The sequence below is a fragment of the Barbus barbus genome (assembly GCF_936440315.1).
Source record: "Barbus barbus genome assembly, chromosome: 37".
Taxonomy (NCBI): Eukaryota; Metazoa; Chordata; class Actinopteri; order Cypriniformes; family Cyprinidae; genus Barbus; species Barbus barbus.
The window spans coordinates 12,925,579-12,942,483 of NC_136715.1; the positions used below are offsets into that span (position 1 = coordinate 12,925,579).

The 16,905-nt window shown below is 37.0% G+C and overlaps 3 protein-coding genes across 12 annotated transcripts; all 3 read right to left on the reverse strand.

Annotated features, from left to right (window-relative positions):
- Window positions 1-195: 195 nt before the first annotated feature.
- On the reverse strand, window positions 196-6,841 carry LOC306856776 (adiponectin receptor protein 1-like). Of its 10 annotated transcripts, none has more exons than XM_079396238.1 (11): window positions 6,401-6,555; window positions 5,480-5,533; window positions 5,276-5,348; window positions 4,485-4,561; window positions 4,180-4,377; window positions 3,967-4,080; window positions 3,718-3,889; window positions 2,551-2,737; window positions 2,269-2,456; window positions 1,435-1,628; window positions 196-1,324 (listed from the first exon to the last, which is right to left on the reverse strand). In XM_079396238.1, the coding sequence occupies exons 5-11, from the start codon at window positions 4,321-4,323 to the stop codon at window positions 1,196-1,198; spliced, it is 1,128 nt and encodes a 375-aa protein (XP_079252364.1). In that variant the 5' UTR covers window positions 4,324-4,377; window positions 4,485-4,561; window positions 5,276-5,348; window positions 5,480-5,533; window positions 6,401-6,555; the 3' UTR covers window positions 196-1,195. The 10 variants fall into 10 exon arrangements, with proteins under 10 accessions (XP_079252364.1, XP_079252365.1, XP_079252368.1 ...); XM_079396239.1 differs by having other exon boundaries at window positions 6,416-6,548; XM_079396242.1 differs by having other exon boundaries at window positions 6,321-6,417.
- A 135-nt stretch (window positions 6,842-6,976) lies between these two features.
- Window positions 6,977-11,269, reverse strand: LOC306856497 (NADH-cytochrome b5 reductase 3-like). The gene is made up of 9 exons (XM_079395832.1): window positions 11,038-11,269; window positions 10,441-10,587; window positions 10,287-10,359; window positions 8,713-8,819; window positions 8,503-8,632; window positions 8,322-8,405; window positions 8,169-8,254; window positions 7,922-8,021; window positions 6,977-7,718 (listed from the first exon to the last, which is right to left on the reverse strand). The coding sequence occupies exons 1-9, from the start codon at window positions 11,050-11,052 to the stop codon at window positions 7,546-7,548; spliced, it is 915 nt and encodes a 304-aa protein (XP_079251958.1). The 5' UTR covers window positions 11,053-11,269; the 3' UTR covers window positions 6,977-7,545.
- A 57-nt stretch (window positions 11,270-11,326) lies between these two features.
- LOC306856563 (aminopeptidase B-like) lies at window positions 11,327-16,301 on the reverse strand. The gene is made up of 11 exons (XM_079395921.1): window positions 15,820-16,301; window positions 15,249-15,389; window positions 14,230-14,381; window positions 13,951-14,067; window positions 13,586-13,821; window positions 13,392-13,505; window positions 13,163-13,275; window positions 12,563-12,671; window positions 12,214-12,438; window positions 11,993-12,135; window positions 11,327-11,845 (listed from the first exon to the last, which is right to left on the reverse strand). The coding sequence occupies exons 1-11, from the start codon at window positions 16,195-16,197 to the stop codon at window positions 11,699-11,701; spliced, it is 1,875 nt and encodes a 624-aa protein (XP_079252047.1). The 5' UTR covers window positions 16,198-16,301; the 3' UTR covers window positions 11,327-11,698.
- Between the last annotated feature and the right edge of the window lie 604 nt (window positions 16,302-16,905).

The following is a 16,905-nucleotide window of genomic DNA, read 5'->3' on the forward strand; positions in this document are numbered from 1 at the left end:
CTATTGCATATTTTAGATTATTTACTTAGATATAATTTGCAAAAAATGTCTCTGTTCGGGGGGAGAATATTTTTTTATGTAAACGTGTAATAAAATAGACTTCCAGGGATTAAATTGTGGACATCAAAATCTCCATTGTTGCGAGAACAATTAATCTCCATCATATAAATCCACTAAATAAAAGAAAGACAGCGTATGATCCATAAATATTTATTTAAACATTCACATTTCAGTTAAATGTAAATGACTTACCACCTCTACACATAACACATGAATATATGGATAGTTTAATCTCAGTGGTAAAGCCACAGTTTATTTAGTTAAAAAGGATCAAACACTACTTTTTACAAACAGCAGTTTGAGAAAGTTCATCAATAAAGGTCAGACTTTTAATTTGCTTATGTTATCTTTTTAATAACGTGATTGGATTGCTTGCTTAAGTAAATTAACCAGCTGTGCTTGAAACTAATGACATTTACTACACTGTAGTTTTGGCCCATCTATTCTAATCCTATTTCCAGTGGCCTAAGGCACAGGAATATTCTTATAGTTTACAGGAAAGTTTATATTTTACAGACTGCACAGATATATCAATGCAGAGGCTTTAATAACAATGATATTTGATATCTGTGCTGTAAGGTGCAGCAGTTGACCTGTATATGGTTTTATTTGACCTAGAAGTAAATGTTAAAAATTCTCAGTGTTCAAAGCAGGTAGATTTTACCAAAAACCCTCGAACCCTTGCTTGCCCTTTTCCAGTCAAACACATTGCTCTATTCATCAAATTTTGGGCAATACTTTGTGTGTGCATCAAATTGTCAAGAATTGTTTGTTTACGATAAGCAAAATTTAGATGCATTATATTCTGAGGGGGCAACTCTACAGCTCAATGAAAGTTCTTTTCACTACAAAACAAACAAGTTCAAACCCCAAGAGATTGTGCTCAAATGAAAGTTTGATGAAAACAAGGGTCACCATGTTCCAGCTATCAGATACTTGTACAGACTTCGGCACCCTTTAACCACACAAACACTTTCATCAAATGAAAATTCATGGACTCTTTGTAACAGGAAAAAAGAAAAATATTCAAAACAATTAGGGAAACAACTCAAAGGGAAATAAAAACAAATGAAGTAATGAGTAGATATGTGTGCACTAAAAATCCTAATTGAAAAGGGATGTGTTTGTAGAGCTCTCAGAGGAGAGTGTCATCAGTGCAGCCTCCCTCAAGGCCATAGCGGAACTCCTGTAGGTTGGACACGCCATAGAAATGAATGAAGGCTGCCGCCACCACCAGCACATGGAATATCTGGTGTGAGTGAAACTAAGAGGAGAGCAAAAGTCGGTAAGTAAAATGTGCGTATCACTATATTTCAGAAGAAGATTAAGGAACTAATTTCTTCGCTATGACAAAACAAAAGCACATTATCTTACCCAAATATCACACTTGCCCGGGAAAAAGCGCTCTGGGATTCGTGCAGCATACAGCCCAGCACCTGTGATGTACATGGCACCCATTAAATAGAACCAGCCCATCTGTCCAACAGTAGTGGCCTTGACGAAACCTTCCTCGATGGTGAAATGCATGGTGGGGACGATCCCGCTCAGTCCAAGACCCATGAAAACTCCTAAAAAAAAAAACATTTTTCAAAAACAACATGCTGTGAAGTAATGCACTGTTGTCTTGATGCAGTGTTATTTTATAGGCACTATAATAGTTTGTTTTAAATTAGCTGTTATTTATTTATTCTGTGTTTTTGTCTTTTTATTTTATTAAATAAGAAATATTGTCTTGGCAACTAGCTGAAATAAAATAAGTTTTTCATATTTTCATTTAGATTATATTTTTAAATGATCATTTCATTTTATATTTTCATTTATTTTATTTCAAGCAATGAAAACATTTTTCTGGTTTTAGTTATTTATCTAATAAAATTCCAAAATCCAGCCTTAATTTTTTTCTTGTTCGAGTAGCTGAACATTAAAATAAAGAAGAAAAGATAACTGAAATTTCCATTTCATAATTACAGCCAAATTGAAGTTACGAAGAGCAAGATTTTAGACCAATGAGATTGTGCTGTGGGTGAGGCTGCCCAGTGCATTGCAGCAAAAACCAAACCGAGCTACAGCCTTGTATGTCTTTTGAGTGGCTTCATGACTAAAAAAATAAACAAATGGATGATATTTCTTTCATTGATTTTCATTGCGTCAATTCAGGATTTTTCAAAATTTTCAGCACAAACTGCCACCATTATGGCTAATCCCCACCTGCCCTGGTGGGTCTGTGGCGGGGAGTGGAGAAACGGTCCCACTGGGCAACGATAATAGCTGCAATGCCCAACACACAGACGATTGTGAGGTAGATGAGACGCGGCTGAGGAGAGCAGTAGAAGGAGTAGTAAAGCCAGGGTACAAAAGAGCCCATGATCAGCAAAGCAATGCCAGAGTAGTCTAGTCTGTAAGAGAGAGAACATGAGAAACAGAGAGATTAAAGTCACTTAAAATCACGTGAAGTAGAACGGTTATAATAGAACAAGACAATAAACTTACTTTGAGAACGTGCGAGAGACTTTCTCAGAATGGCAGTAGACCGTGTGAAAAAGCCAGGAGAAGCTGAGGCACAGCACTGCACCCAAGAAGAACATCCCGAACACCACCTTCTCCTGCAACGGGGCCATGAAGTACATATTGGGCCTTAGCATGGTAAGTGTGCCCAGGCACACGAATAAGATTAACCCTGTGGGGGAAAATAAAAACGTAATGGCTCAATGTAATGCTTATTTTATTTTTTGACTGGATATTTCATTTATTTAAAAATACATTAGAATGCAATTCATACAAACAATGGCTTGAATCCCCATCTTTTATGACTTTTATCTCTTTAAATTATTTTTATTTCAGAATTAATTATTTTATTACTTCAGTACTATATATTACTGCTGTCAAACGATTAATGGCGATTAATCGCATCCAAAAAAGTTGTTTACATAATGTGTGTGTACTGTGTATATTTATTATGCATATATAAATACAAATACATGCATGTATATATTTCTGAAAAATATTTTATGTTTATAATATAAATATAAATGCATATACATGTAAATATTTTCAAAATATACTATATGTGTGCGTATTTATATATACATGAATATACATAGTAAACATGCATATATTATGTGAACAAAATTTGTTTTGGATGTGATTAATCGTTTGACTAGTACTTAGTAATTTTAACATTAATTTCAGATAGCAATATTTCTAAATTTTGTTTAGTTTTGTTTGTATGGTATTTTTGCATCTAATATTCATATTTTATTTAATTTTAGTATTTATTTAAAAACAATTTCAAATATTTTTAGTTTTAGGTAACAATAAAAACACTGCTTGGCATATGTGTTTTAGATTTTTTTAAATGTTTTCCTTTTCTTTATCACGGATGCTTTGTCACTGCCCCTATTATATATTGATGTTATTTTATTTTTATTATTTTAATCTTGAAATCTTAATGTCAAATTTCTTTTTCATTTGTTAATATAAAATAGCTATTATATTTCAGCATAAGTAAAAGGTTTATCCTGATCCCACATGCTCTCAAAATTAGAGCGGTGTTTGTTCTTGTAATTGATCTGCTGCATACTTGCACTAAATATATGCATGAGGTGCACAATAGCCACTATTCTCTGTGACAGCTCGACACCGTAACCCTAATCTTACCCAACAAATGAGTCCAGATATTCCCGGTCTCTGTGTGGATCCTGAAAATGCTCCCAAAGCAGGCACGAAACGAGGGCATGGGAGGCCGATGGCCGTGCAGGAGGTAGTCGTTGTCTTTTAGCCACTCCGGGAGAACGTGAAAGGGAATGACCCTCCAGCGGCCCTCCCAGACCTGCAGAACAGAGATCCAGCATGAATTTCATTTAATTTCTGTTCAAGATTTAAAACGGTTATGCATGACGTTCACACCTTGTGCACAAACTCCTCCATCTTCTCCATTGCATGGTGAGCCTGCAGTGGTAGTGTCAGAACTCCTCCAACTTCTTCATCCTCCTCTTCATCATCAGCAAGACCGTTTGCTTCCTGTGGGCACAATCAGAGCTCAAAAGGAGCCTGCAACACTGCTGGCACTGAATATGAAAGACTCTGTAATGCATTCTGATTAATAATTACGTGGCTTGCCTCTGACTGGACTCCTTTGGCTCCTATGGGGCCGTTTTCCTCCAGCAGGGGACCCAGCTCCATCAGCTCCACGTCGGCTGGAACGTGGCATTCCTCTGTGACCTGGCAGTCTGCATGACTGGCAGACCTGATTTGGCCTGACATCAGTAGACTACCCTGTGACCAGTCTCAGACCTCTGAAGCCTCCACTTCAGTTCACTGAGGGACAAAAGTAATACATTCAATCAAAACAAAACTTCACAGCCAAAGTCAAGACATGACAACATCAGTCACCCGTAATAACAACAACAACAGAGACTGCTTACCTCTTGCAGGACCTTTGAACACTGGCAGGTCTAAACCTGCCTCCTGATGTTTGCCTTGCTGTGAAATTGCATTCAGTCTTGGGAAACAAACAACAAGTAGGCGTCATCTCTGCTCACAATGCTACAAAGTAGTTCACACTGACTGCGTTTCAAAGCCGAAAGAGCTGTTTACCGCAACAGCTTATTTGGACATTATAGGCACTTTATAATGTGGATTTTCAAATCATTCTCGTTCGCTACATCTACTGACTCAATTTCATTGTTCACTGAAATGTTTATAGTGTGTAAGCGTTAAGTTTCTGTAGTAAAAATCTCATTCATTTTCTCCAAAGAGGAACTGAGCTTTAAACAATAACTTATAAATCTTTAAAAGCAAGCCTGCTGTGAGCTACAAGGTTGCTAATTGATGGAATATGCTTTTGTTGAAGTCATCAGCCCACATTATGTCAAATTATTCATAAATAATTGTTTAACAGAGGAATTCCTAGTGAAAAGCTACCCATGATTTTGCAAAGAAATGCCTAGCAATCAGTCGCAACAAGCAAATCGTGCCAAAACACTTTAGCGAATTTCTCACTGTATGATCTCAAACTACTTATTTAAATAAGCATATTTTACATTGAACATAAAATATATTTTTCTATATACATAATCTTTAAATCAATAGTTTAATATTTAGCCATCAATTTTTATTCAGCAATGTCAATGTACAACACATTGGATTTTATTTCCCCCCCCTCATTTAAGGGTTAAATCACTCAATAATGAAAATTCTGTCATGATTTACTCACCTATATGTGAATCCAACTGGAAGTCAATGGCTACCAGCAACTGTGTGGTTACCAACATTCTTCAAAATATCTTCTTTTGAGTTCAACAGAAAGAATTTCATACAGGTTTGGAACAACAGGAGGGTGAGTAAATGATGACGGAGCACATTGTCTTGTACTTTTGTCTTTTTACCTGATTTTCAGTTTGTAATATTTATGACTCACCTTGTAGCTGGTTGTTTTGGGTCATGGCTTATAACTCTTAAACAAAGTGAAATCCTAATGGGAAAAAATACTTTGGGAATCAAAGCCACTCTATTAAAACGAAATTCTGGTTTTGCTCAAGAACGAATAAGACACTTTGTTCATGAAGAAGAATTGTTAACATGTGAAAATGAATGACAGATAAGTTGAGATAACCATGTAGTTGTAAATGAGGTAAGGACGTTCTGGGTTCTCTTAATTGTTTATTTTGTAATGGTTGTCTTTTTTTTCGACAGCTTGACAAAAATAATTTAATAATTGAAAAAAAACGGAACAACCATAGAAACAATTTTATGTATACAGCATAATAAAACGAGTCGGCTGAGAGATCAACTCACAACTGTCATCTTATTTTGTGAACGGAGTTAAAAGATTCGAGTCACGGGGATGAAATCAAAAATCCAACCCCACTAATTCGAATCGAACTTTCGAAAAATCCTCCCCACTAATTCGAATCGAACTTTCGAACGCACATATGGTTCCAAATACACCTTCTCGGTAGGCAGCTCAGCAGATTTCGAGATATAACCGTTATAACTAGCATTGATCTTTCACAGCTCATGCCTATGACTAACGGTAATTAGCCTGCTGGCTAACAACGGGCTTTAAATTTTAGGAGAGGAGCAGCCAAAACACTGGTGCACGTCATGATCAACACTTACATGATACATAACAACAATGATATGATTCACATAACGGTCTCTAACAACGATTAATTAATTAGTAAAACATAAAAGCCTTTAAAAATCCAAAAGGGATGTAATTAGAGCAGGTTAGCATTGAGACAGAAGCCGCTACGCACCGCTAAATTACCGTCTGGATGCGTTTACAACATTATTAATCACACTTTTGCCGTTACGATTAAACAATGACGCATTTTACCGTGCAGGCTGTTACCTGATGTCCGGATCTGCTGTTAAAGAAACAGGATCTCTTCCGGATTGCCACCAAAGAGCAGCAGGGTGGAGAAATAAAGAGTTGAAAGCTGCTGTATACCAGACGGCGAGTTCAATCTGGCTCGCTGTTGTCTTTGGATTAAGGCCGCGGTGGCGCCGCCTGCTGGAGAAAGGCGGCGCTAGATTTCGTAAGGCGCCACAGCGCTCTTTAGGGGCAATAACCCATTTATTTGATGGTTCTTGTGAAGGTTTCCAAATTTAGAGCAGTAATCTGCAGCAGGTGATTTATTTGATTGTAAAAGACCAGACAGTGTCGGTTGAACATCCATTTGAGGGCTGCTCAGAAAAGCCTGAAGCGCTTTACCATTTTTAGGAAGATAAAAATCCTACTATCAGTCTGTCAAGATGGAGTATTCTGTGTTAAACCAGCTGGCCTTCGTTTACAATCTCCTGTAATCCCCAATCCTCATCCTAGTCAGTCTTTAATCTCAGCGAATGCAAATGTGAGCATCATATTTTGGCCATCATGAATTGCTGGGGGAAAAGGAATTAAAAACAAGATGATGCCAGTGAAAACAATTTAATAAGAACTTCTTTGTTGCCTCTCCTTTAATGCATTTCATATAAAACACCTGCATTGCTTTTTAAATTCAATATTGTTAACATAACAGATAAACATATGTGGAGTGCAGCATGCATACAAAAATACTCCAGTGAAAGCAAATGCATCTCATAACACGTATACATACATCAAACATGAATGCCAGCCATAATATTCAGCATTAAATTCAGAAAGCAGGTGTAACATGCTGATGCCATTTTAAGTGCATTAAATTAGGAATTTTTGTAGTAGTATCAGCATCTTATTGTGAGCTTTTAGGCACATCAAGCTACAATCAAGCCTATATAAAGCTTGAGGATACAGTAGAGAGTCTCTGTACCATATTATAGAATTACAGGCTTTTAATATGAAGAACCAATTACCTCTGGACAGACTAACATTTAATATATACTGTCCACAAAAAGGATATTTGCTATATATGATCAGATTTGTAATGCCATATTTATTAAATAAGATTGTGTGCAACTTAGTATCTTTGGAGTAATTTGTGTCTGGGCATTGAGAACGGTCTAATAGACGAAGCGTTGGCTCTGCCGGTAGCCCAGTTTGTCCAGGTTGGGATTACAGGCAAACTGGATCATGGGAGGTGGACCGCACATGAGGATCATAGAGTCATCACTGGGTGGAGGCAGGTGCTCCTGAATCATCTCAGCATTGATGAAGCCCTGACTGTACTCCCAATCTGCACGTAAGTCAATGTATGTAAATGTCAAAGGAATACATTACATTTTAAAGTATCAATAGAAAGAGTTATTTTCAATCGTAATGCTATTTCACAATATTACAGTTTTTACTGTATTTATGATGCAGCCTTAGTGAGTATCCCAGATTTTCAGAAGCACAGGTAGTACAGGTATCTTGTAGGTTAGGTAGGAAGTCATATACCTGCGGGAGCTCTGTCCACTGTGAACCAGAGCTTGAAGCGATCTGGGTGCCTCGCCTGAATCTCCTCCAGCTCATCCTTCAGCAGAATGTCCTTCTCAGTCTGGGAGACAGACGAAAGGCAAACAGATTCATTTTATACTTGCTAAGCAGTTCAATCTGTCTGATCGTCATTTATTTAATACTTTACACACAAAAAAATCTGTCATTAGTAAATTTGCAACAACCCCTTTTCTAACGGAACACCAACCTGGTTGGCAAACAGCAGGCTGCATGTCGTTGTGTCATTTGGGTTTTTGACGATGTCACGAATCAACTGCAACATTGGCGTAATGCCTACAAAGGGAGGAGGACAAATGATACGGCTTCATTATGACTGGAAACGAGGAGAAAGACGCTCTACCTGTTCCTCCAGCTATAAGGCCCAACGTTCTTGCAGTCTTAGGCTCAGCGGGGGCCTTCTTATCCGCCTGTATAGCGAAGTGACCTGTTGGGAGGAGATGTAGGTGTAAGGTGTGACCACTGTGTAAATACATCCATCTAAATTCAGCTCAAATACTGATAGTAAATGTGCTGAGTCAGACCTTGCCCCTCGTACTCCAGCAAACCTCCTGGTCCTCTGAAGTCAATCACATCTCCGATCCTCAAACTCTCCAAGTACTGGGACATCTTTCCCCCTTCTGGGAACTTTGGGTGCACATTCTTAAAATAAATCTGCAGAAAGAAGCATGTCAGCTCTGATACTACCATTTAAAACCCCAGGAGCTTTTACAAGCAATACAGAGAATCTGAACCTTCACAACGAGGTCAACGAATCCTTTGTCATCGTCGCTGGACACTGGTGTGTAAGGACGCACAATCAAATTACCATCAATCCTGGCAGAGAGATAAACATGCTTGCCTTGAGAAAGAAAGATGGAGAGAAAGACCACTTTACTATTAATAGTTGATACACCCCAGTCTGTACATCAAGTACTTATTTACACCAGGTATGAACATCCGTATCACGTGATCCCATCACAAGTGGAGACACACTACTGTTTACTGGTGACTTGCGGCTCAAACAGGTCTGATTTTGTGACTATATATACACATCACTTGCTCTATCAGTATGTTAATGCATATTAAAATGCAAAACAGGTACAATAATGATAATTATTATAGCAATTAAAATCTATAAAATTAATAAATTATATATTTTTATAATTACAATTATTATTATGCTCGCCGAGGCTATGTGATCAAAAATACAGCAAAAACAGCAATATTGTGAAATACTATTTCAATATTTGTTTTAATTTTATATATACTTTAACTAACTTATTCCTGTAAAGGCAAAATTTTCAGCATCAACTGATTTTTCAGAAATTATTCCAATATGCTGATTTGATGCTTAAGAAGCATTTCATATTATTAACAGTTTAACGTTTTAATATTTTTGTGGAAACCGAGATCATTTTTTTTCAGCGTTTATTTGAAATAGAAATCTTTTGTAATATTATAAATGTTGGTACTTTATTAATTTAAACATTTTATTAAATTATTATTATTTTTTTAAATAGTGCCGATATAGATTTGTATATACTCAACAAATATTGATTTACTTGTTTTGTATTTATTTTGCATTGATATCAGGAAATATGAGGAAAAGCATAAAACCACTAAAATTAAAGGGATAGTTCATACTTCATTCATCGTCGGAGGACTTTCTGACCCTGCATAGACAACAATACAACTGAAGCTACGAGAATACTTTTTTTGCACAAAGAAAACAAAAATGGTCTTTGCACACAAACAGTATTCTCGTAGCTTCCTAAAATTAAGGTTGAACCACTAAATGTCACATGGACTATTTTAATGATGTCCTTGCATTGCTGTCTGTGCAGGATCAGAAAGCTCTCGGATTTCATCAGAAATATCTTAATTGGTGTTACAAAAAGATTAGCGAAGGTGTTACGGGTTTGAAACAACACGAGGGTGTGTAATTAAAGTCAGAATTTTCATTTGTGGGTGAACTATCCTTTTAAATCCTTGTTTTAGTTTAAAGGTTTACTGACAAGCAGGCAATCCTTCATGGTTGTCTGATACACATCAAGACAGATCAGCATTTTCACTACAAATCTGATGTTGTTCACTAATGCCGTGTGTAAATAGTGTCCAAATGTTTGTGATTAGTCTCAAGCAAATGTGCATGTTTAAACAAGCTGCTTTTCAAACCCTAAGCTCATTTATCATTTAGCACACAGTTCTCATCCAAAGCAGTCTACACGATAGGACAGGTGTGGGATTTCAGCATGCTTCAGACTAAACCCTGCAAGCTTTGTATTAGCACTAGAGAAACCGTCGACCCACCACCCAGTCTACTTACCAACAGGTAATCCCAAAACATGTTGGGGGCTAGGCAGGGCAAACCGAAACCTGCGGGTATCATGGCTTATGATCTGCAGGAAAGAAAAATGTCTTGTTTTGTAAGCACCACATATATAAAGTCTTGCACATGGAAATAAATACTGGGCAAATACCTCTTTGTCTACTAGTCTCAATTTGTATTTTTCAGAGGGGTCAATCAGGGTAATCTGTGGCTTCCTTTTCCTGTTAAAGTAATAATAACCCAGCAGACCTGCTGTTGAGACCAGCACCACTCCAACAGACACTGCAATGGTAGTGGACTGAAATACAGATTAGTGCACATGAACACCGTTTAAAAGCCACTTTTAAAACACGTAACAGAAAATTATCATTTATAAACAAGTGCTAAACATGCATTCAAGGATTTTCAATATACAGGATAAACGTGACTCAAAAAACAGCAAAGATCCTCCACTCAAATGCCTGAATGAATCATCTGTTACCGTTATTTCCCAAAATAAACTCTGACGTTTTTGCTTTGGTATCCCATTTCAAAAAGTACTGTCTGCTGATCTAGTTTTCTTCAAGACAAAATTGTAATTTTAATACAAACGACTGAATAGCTTGTCTTTGAGTTAATGGCATGACTAGTGTGTGCTGATAATGCTGTTAAACAAACTTGGTGGCATGCCAAAGCAGTATTTACTCGAAATAATAGTTAATTGCTTCAATTAAAGTTTAGTGTACTTCTTCAAAGCTTAATGACTTACCATCGCGTAACTCATGACGGCTGATGTGCGTCTACAAGGAGATTCAGTCAGAGCGAATCTTCAGACTAAACATTCGTCGGCACACCCATGAACATGCAGACTGAAGGATCTGTGTTGGAGGCAAATAACGCTGCGCAGTTATTGCGCAGAACAGAGCGATTCGAACAACGCATTCCGTTTTGCGTAATTCCATCCACATTGCAACTCCATCTAATGTCTGGCTGTCTCAGTCAAAGCCGGAAACCCACAAAATTAGATAAAAAAAATAAAAGTCCTTGAATTTCCATTTGTCCAGAAATGCAATCATTTAATATATAAATTACATTTCTTGATTTCTAACACTTACTTTAAAATTAAATGTTTATATTAAAGTGCAAATAATAAATGTCCTCTGATTTCGTCTTGTTTACAAATGTAATATATATATAAATGCAATACATTTTAAAATGTAAAAATGTGGAAGTAATTAAATGCCCAGAAAATACTTTATTAAAAACAAATATAATTCACAAATTCAAAAAGAGTAGAATTCAATTTCCAGAATAATTCATACATATTAAATCAATACTCAAATCCCCATCATTTTAAGAGACCCCGGTGCTTTTAAAAGCAGATCATTGCATACATTGGTTTCCCTTATATTTTTCTATTTCATTTATGCTCAAGCTATTATCTTTTTGACGTAATTGCGGACATTGAAGTGAAGCTGTTTCGAGGTGGCTGAGAAAACTTCCATCGCCAGAGTCTTGGTCTCTTCTGATCCATTCCAAAGGGCCCGATAAACCGGTAATGTGTACTTCTGTTTGCCCTGAAAGCAGAACATAAAAATCTTCAAAAACAAGGTCAACCGATCTCTATTCATACAAGCGATCTAATTATTAGTCCAAAGAGCTGAACGAATTAGAAATAAACGTTAATGTTAACAAATTATATATAAATATGTACAGATTCTGACCTGGCTTGTGAGGAAATTGCGAATATGCTGGAATCCTGGTTCATGCTGATTATTTGCAACAATCTGGGCCCATCGCAATTTCAACTCGGCATTGTTGGACTCGATAATATGCGAGTAGCTCTCCTCCAGCTTCTTTATGTGACCTGTTAATATGGGGATATTTATTTTACATTCTACTTAAAGCATAAAAATAAACCATAAACACATGGAGTTATTCGCACCATCTGGAAGTGGCGACTTCTCAAGGATCTTGTCCAAAAAGTAGACAGTTTGGTAGGTCTTCCATGGTTTTATATCAGTTTTGCAGATAGATTCCAAGTCTAGGTTATGATTAACCCACATTTGAGCTAACAGCTCTGCTGGTTTCATCAGCTCCTGACCAGCAGAGAGGTCAGGAACATATGGAGGCCAACCAGGGACATTGAGCCAGCTGTCAAAATCCAGACCTAACAAAGCAACCGAGAAGAAACAAAGCTGATGGCAAAAGGCAGTCTGATCAAACAGTATGAATTTAGACTAGCTTTTGTGATTTTACAACAATGAAATGCTACTAATGGTCTTTTTCCGCACCCTCAATTTTGTGGACATTCTTCTCTTTCAGGTCTGGGAAATACTCCAGATAAAACTCCAACGCATCTTCTGCCAACACACTTCTGAACTTGAACTTGTCCACATAAGCCTTGAAGAGACACAAGTGAAATGCTGTTTTATCATACTTGTTTACATACTTTCATTCATTCTGTCATTCAAATGTTTTGGGTCTGTAAGATGTTTTTAAAGAAATTAATTTTTATTCTGCAAAGATGCATTAAATAATAAAAAATTTTTTTTTAAATTATTACCAAAAAAATCTATTTAAATAATTGCTGTTCTTTACAGCATTTATTTTTAAAACAAAATGAAGCTAATTCAGAATATTAATAAAAACAATAACACTGCACAGAGGATTGAAGTAATGGCTTCTGAAAATTCAGTTTTGCCATTAGTTTAGAAATATATATTTAATGTATTTTCAATTGCAATACTGTTTCAAAATATTTCTGCTTTTACTGTATTTTGATCAAATAAATGCTGCCTTAGTGAGCATAAGAGTCTTAATATATATTAATATATGTGTTATTAAATAGTATTAATTAAGAGCAGTTTCTGTAAACGTATTGTTCAAGTAACCTTGAGGAATGCGTCAAAGCGGGACTGATCTCCTGCGAGGTGGGCTAGGTAGGAAACAAAACAGAAACCTTTCTCATAGGGCGTTTCATTGTAGGTATCATCAGGATCAACACCTGCAAAGAAAAGACACAGAGGCTGTTACAACCAATTCTGCAATAAAAATAACGAAGTTATGTAGGACAGCCATGTTTATTCTACCTACAATGTCTAATTGAAAATGGTGGCCTACCTGGTTCAATCTTAACCCGTAGTTTATTGAGAGGATGGTCCTCTCCAGTGTTGTCCATGTGCTGACGGAGAAGAGCTTTACCGGTCGCTGCCTCCAGACATGTATAAGCCGCTCCTGAGAATCAAATGGCACTTTTTATTGAATTCTTTATTAGTGAAATACTTCAATGAAGGGTCAAATAATGTATAGCACACCATACAGCTCCCTGCAAACCCTGCGCTGAGCGTACATGGTGAAGCCCTCGTTCAGCCAGAAATCACCCCAGGTGGCGTTGGTGACGAGGTTTCCAAACCAGCTGTGGCAGATCTCGTGCACAATGACGTCAGCGAGAGAACGATCGCCGGCCAGCAGACAGGGGGTGACAAAGGTCAGACAGGGGTTCTCCATCCCACCGAAAGGGAAGGACGGAGGCATGAACAGCACGTCATATCTAAACAGTCATAACAAATCAAAACACGTCTTCTGTAATATAATCACTACTGAATAAAAGTGCTTGTTGGGATATATTAAGTCAGATCCATCAGAATTATGAAGCTGTTCAAAAAAAAGCATATCCCACCTTCCCCAAACGTAGGGTCCAAACAGTTTCTCTCCCACAGACAGGAACTCTTCAATCACATTATCATACTCCTGCTTGGCTGCCTGCAGTAAACAAGGCTCGGTCCAGACACGAGTCCTGAAAATGTGATTGAAAATAATTATTATAATAATAATACACATTATATAATATAGTCCATGTATAATGTTAGTAAAATATCTTTCACCAAAAACTCATATTTCAGAAAAACAATAAAGACTTTAGACCTTATGATATGACTTCTTTGTGTTTTTTTTTTACCTGGGTCCCACCTCAGCAGACTGCAGGTCCCCGACTGCCAGAGCTACCAGGTAAGCAGGAATGGGATGCTCCATGGTGAACAGGAAAGAGCTGTCTGCTTTCCTCTGTTCCCATTTACTAGCGCTCATAACTGCTGTGAAGCCATCGGGAACCTGATAATAGCAGCGAAGAGCATCAAAGAAAGAAGCTACTGTGTTTATGAGACAGTTCAAAGTGCAATGATAAGAAATAAACTCTGAGCCTTATCATGTAGACTAGAGAAAAACTGGATCTCATCTAATTGAGAACCTAATATGAGCCTATTGCAGACAAAATAAATCAAAATTAAGATTTACAGTCAAAATGAATACATTTTACACATTTTTGACCAACAGCATTTTCTAATATATTATTTACTTGTACATTGCAATTATTATATATATGATTCAACAATATGGGTCTTTTCTTTATAACTATCAGTACAATACATTTTAGTATTCAGTATATTTTGTAACAACAATATTGTGAAATATTATTATAATTTAAAACTATTTTTCTATTTTTGATTTCTACTATTTAACTGTTTTCCATTTATATATATTTAATACATTTAATGTATTTATTATATATATATTCATTGTGTTTTTTTTTTACATTATTTACATTAGAAACATTATTTGATATCGAAATCTTTTGTAACACATTGTCACTTTTGATCAACTGAATGTGTCCATGCTGAATAAAAGTGTTAATTCCATATAACCCCAAAATATGATTAATATGACAATTATTTTGTCATTATGACCAAAAAAGAAAAATCAGAACAATTACCAGTGTATCACTAAGAACTTTTATTTTTCTTCCCTCAAAACACCTGTTATATACAGAACTTTGTTTTTTTTGCAATTGAATCGTCTCCTGATTAATACAATTCAGTTGCACTGCAAGACATCAGATAATGTAAATAAGATGCAAACTATTATATTTACACACCCATATCCTCTTTATATCTCTGAATTCGACTGGCCCAATGGCCTCACCTGAACTGCTGCCGAGTAGGTGCTCTTTACTGCAGGAGTATCAAAGCAAGGGAAGAAGGAGCGGTTGAGAACAGCCTGGCCTTGAGTAAAAACATAAGGCTTGAGCTTTCCCGCAGTCTGCTCTGGTTCCAGCCAACACACCTATAAGAAGATACATGCGCTTGGTGAGACGTTACCTGCACAACAGCCGAGTAAGTGCTCTTTGTCATGGGCGTATGGACGCCAGGAAACAGGCTGCGGTTCAGGACAGGGAACAAAATGTGTACAAGAATGGCAGCTTCTTCTCAGACGTCTGCACTGGGTCCAGCCATGACATCTACAGAGAAGTGATGCATGCTTGCTTGTACAATAAATGAACGATTTTTAGCATTATTAGTGCTTATTTAAAGGCCAAGAATTATTAGTGCTTATTTGAAGGCCAAGAACAGGTTCAGAAAGAGAAACCAAAAATTCTTCCTGGCAAGTCTCATGACATGTGAACAGGTTTCAGTTTTGATCACAGTGGGCTGTCATGATCTGTCAATATAGAAGTTTATAAACAAAAAATAATTAAAGCAGATTGCATGCATACCCCTGGTCCATCAGTAGCTGTATATTTGATTGCGAGTTGAAGTTTGTCATCTGAGTTGAAAGGTTTTGGAAACTTCACGACCAGAGTTGTCCCGTAATTGGTGAAGTCTCGAATCAGAAACTGTGTTGCGGTCCAGTCACGTGCATTAGGACTGAATGTGATCTCATGCACAGACAGTGTTGGGTGAATATCCAGCTGTAACTCACTTTGACCATCCTGAATGCACTGCAGCTGTATTGTCTCGGTACCTGATATGGTTTTCTGCTCAAAGTCCACGTTAAGATCGAGATGAAAATGATCTATTTTAAACTGGCGGAAACTAGAGGAGGTAGCGACGTCCTCGGCTTTGTCTGAATACAACGTTAATGTTTTATCCATTGTACTGCTGACAAAAAAATGTAACAATAGAATTGACGGGTTACAGCTACACCGGCAAACGGCGGACAATCTGTTCCTTCTCCGACGAATGAGTGAGCCGCTGTCAACAGGATTCGAGCTGGAAGACTAATCGTTATAGCATATGGATGGGATTTATGCCACAGTTCTCTGCGTTATTGCAGCGCAGCGTTGTTTGTCGTGAGGACGTGACAGGTGACCAAAAAAAAAAAAAAAACACCCCCCCCCCGAAATACTACTAGTTAACAACCAGTATAGCAAATACAACCAGCCTATTTGTTATTCATATGAGACAAATACCCGTCTTTGTGAAGTGAGCGTGCAGGGGCAAGACTGTCAAATCCTCTTTTAAAGCCACATTCAAATCTCAAGACGTTTTTGTCTTATTGTAAATACTTTTATATTACAATGTATAGTATTTTAAATATACTAATTAAAATGATTAGTCTTAAATTCGAATGATACCCCTCCCCACCAATTTTTATAAAATGTGAAAGAAAGGTTAAATTCAGTAAACAGTGATAATGCAGTAATCGCTGTGATAGGCTCATCCAGATCAGCGATGAGAAAAGTAACAGTTGTCACGTGACAACCTGGTTTAGGCACTACTTCCGTGGTCCGATATTTTGACAACATTCCTTTAATTTATATAGGCAAATCTATGTAATATAATAGTTAACCCTTTTAATT

Bases quoted from the DNA above. Each gene is read 5' to 3' on its own strand.
- LOC306856497 (XM_079395832.1), bottom strand. The intron at 10,360-10,440 runs GTATTTGCCCAG...TCTTTCCTGCAG, and splicing joins TGAGACTAGTAGACAAAGAG to ATCATAAGCCATGATACCCG. The intron at 7,719-7,921 runs GTATATGACTTC...ACTTACGTGCAG, and splicing joins AGTGGACAGAGCTCCCGCAG to ATTGGGAGTACAGTCAGGGC.
- LOC306856563 (XM_079395921.1), bottom strand. From the start codon at position 16,197: ATGGATAAAACATTAACGTTGTATTCAGACAAAGCCGAGGACGTCGCT. The intron at 13,506-13,585 runs GTGTGCTATACA...TTTGATTCTCAG, and splicing joins GGTTTGCAGGGAGCTGTATG to GAGCGGCTTATACATGTCTG. The intron at 11,846-11,992 runs GTCAGAATCTGT...TTCTGCTTTCAG, and splicing joins GCAATTTCCTCACAAGCCAG to GGCAAACAGAAGTACACATT.
- LOC306856776 (XM_079396240.1), bottom strand. From the start codon at position 4,323: ATGTCAGGCCAAATCAGGTCTGCCAGTCATGCAGACTGCCAGGTCACA. The intron at 2,457-2,550 runs GTAAGTTTATTG...TCTCTCTTACAG, and splicing joins GTCTCTCGCACGTTCTCAAA to ACTAGACTACTCTGGCATTG. The intron at 1,629-2,268 runs GTGGGGATTAGC...TTTTTTTTTTAG, and splicing joins CCACAGACCCACCAGGGCAG to GAGTTTTCATGGGTCTTGGA.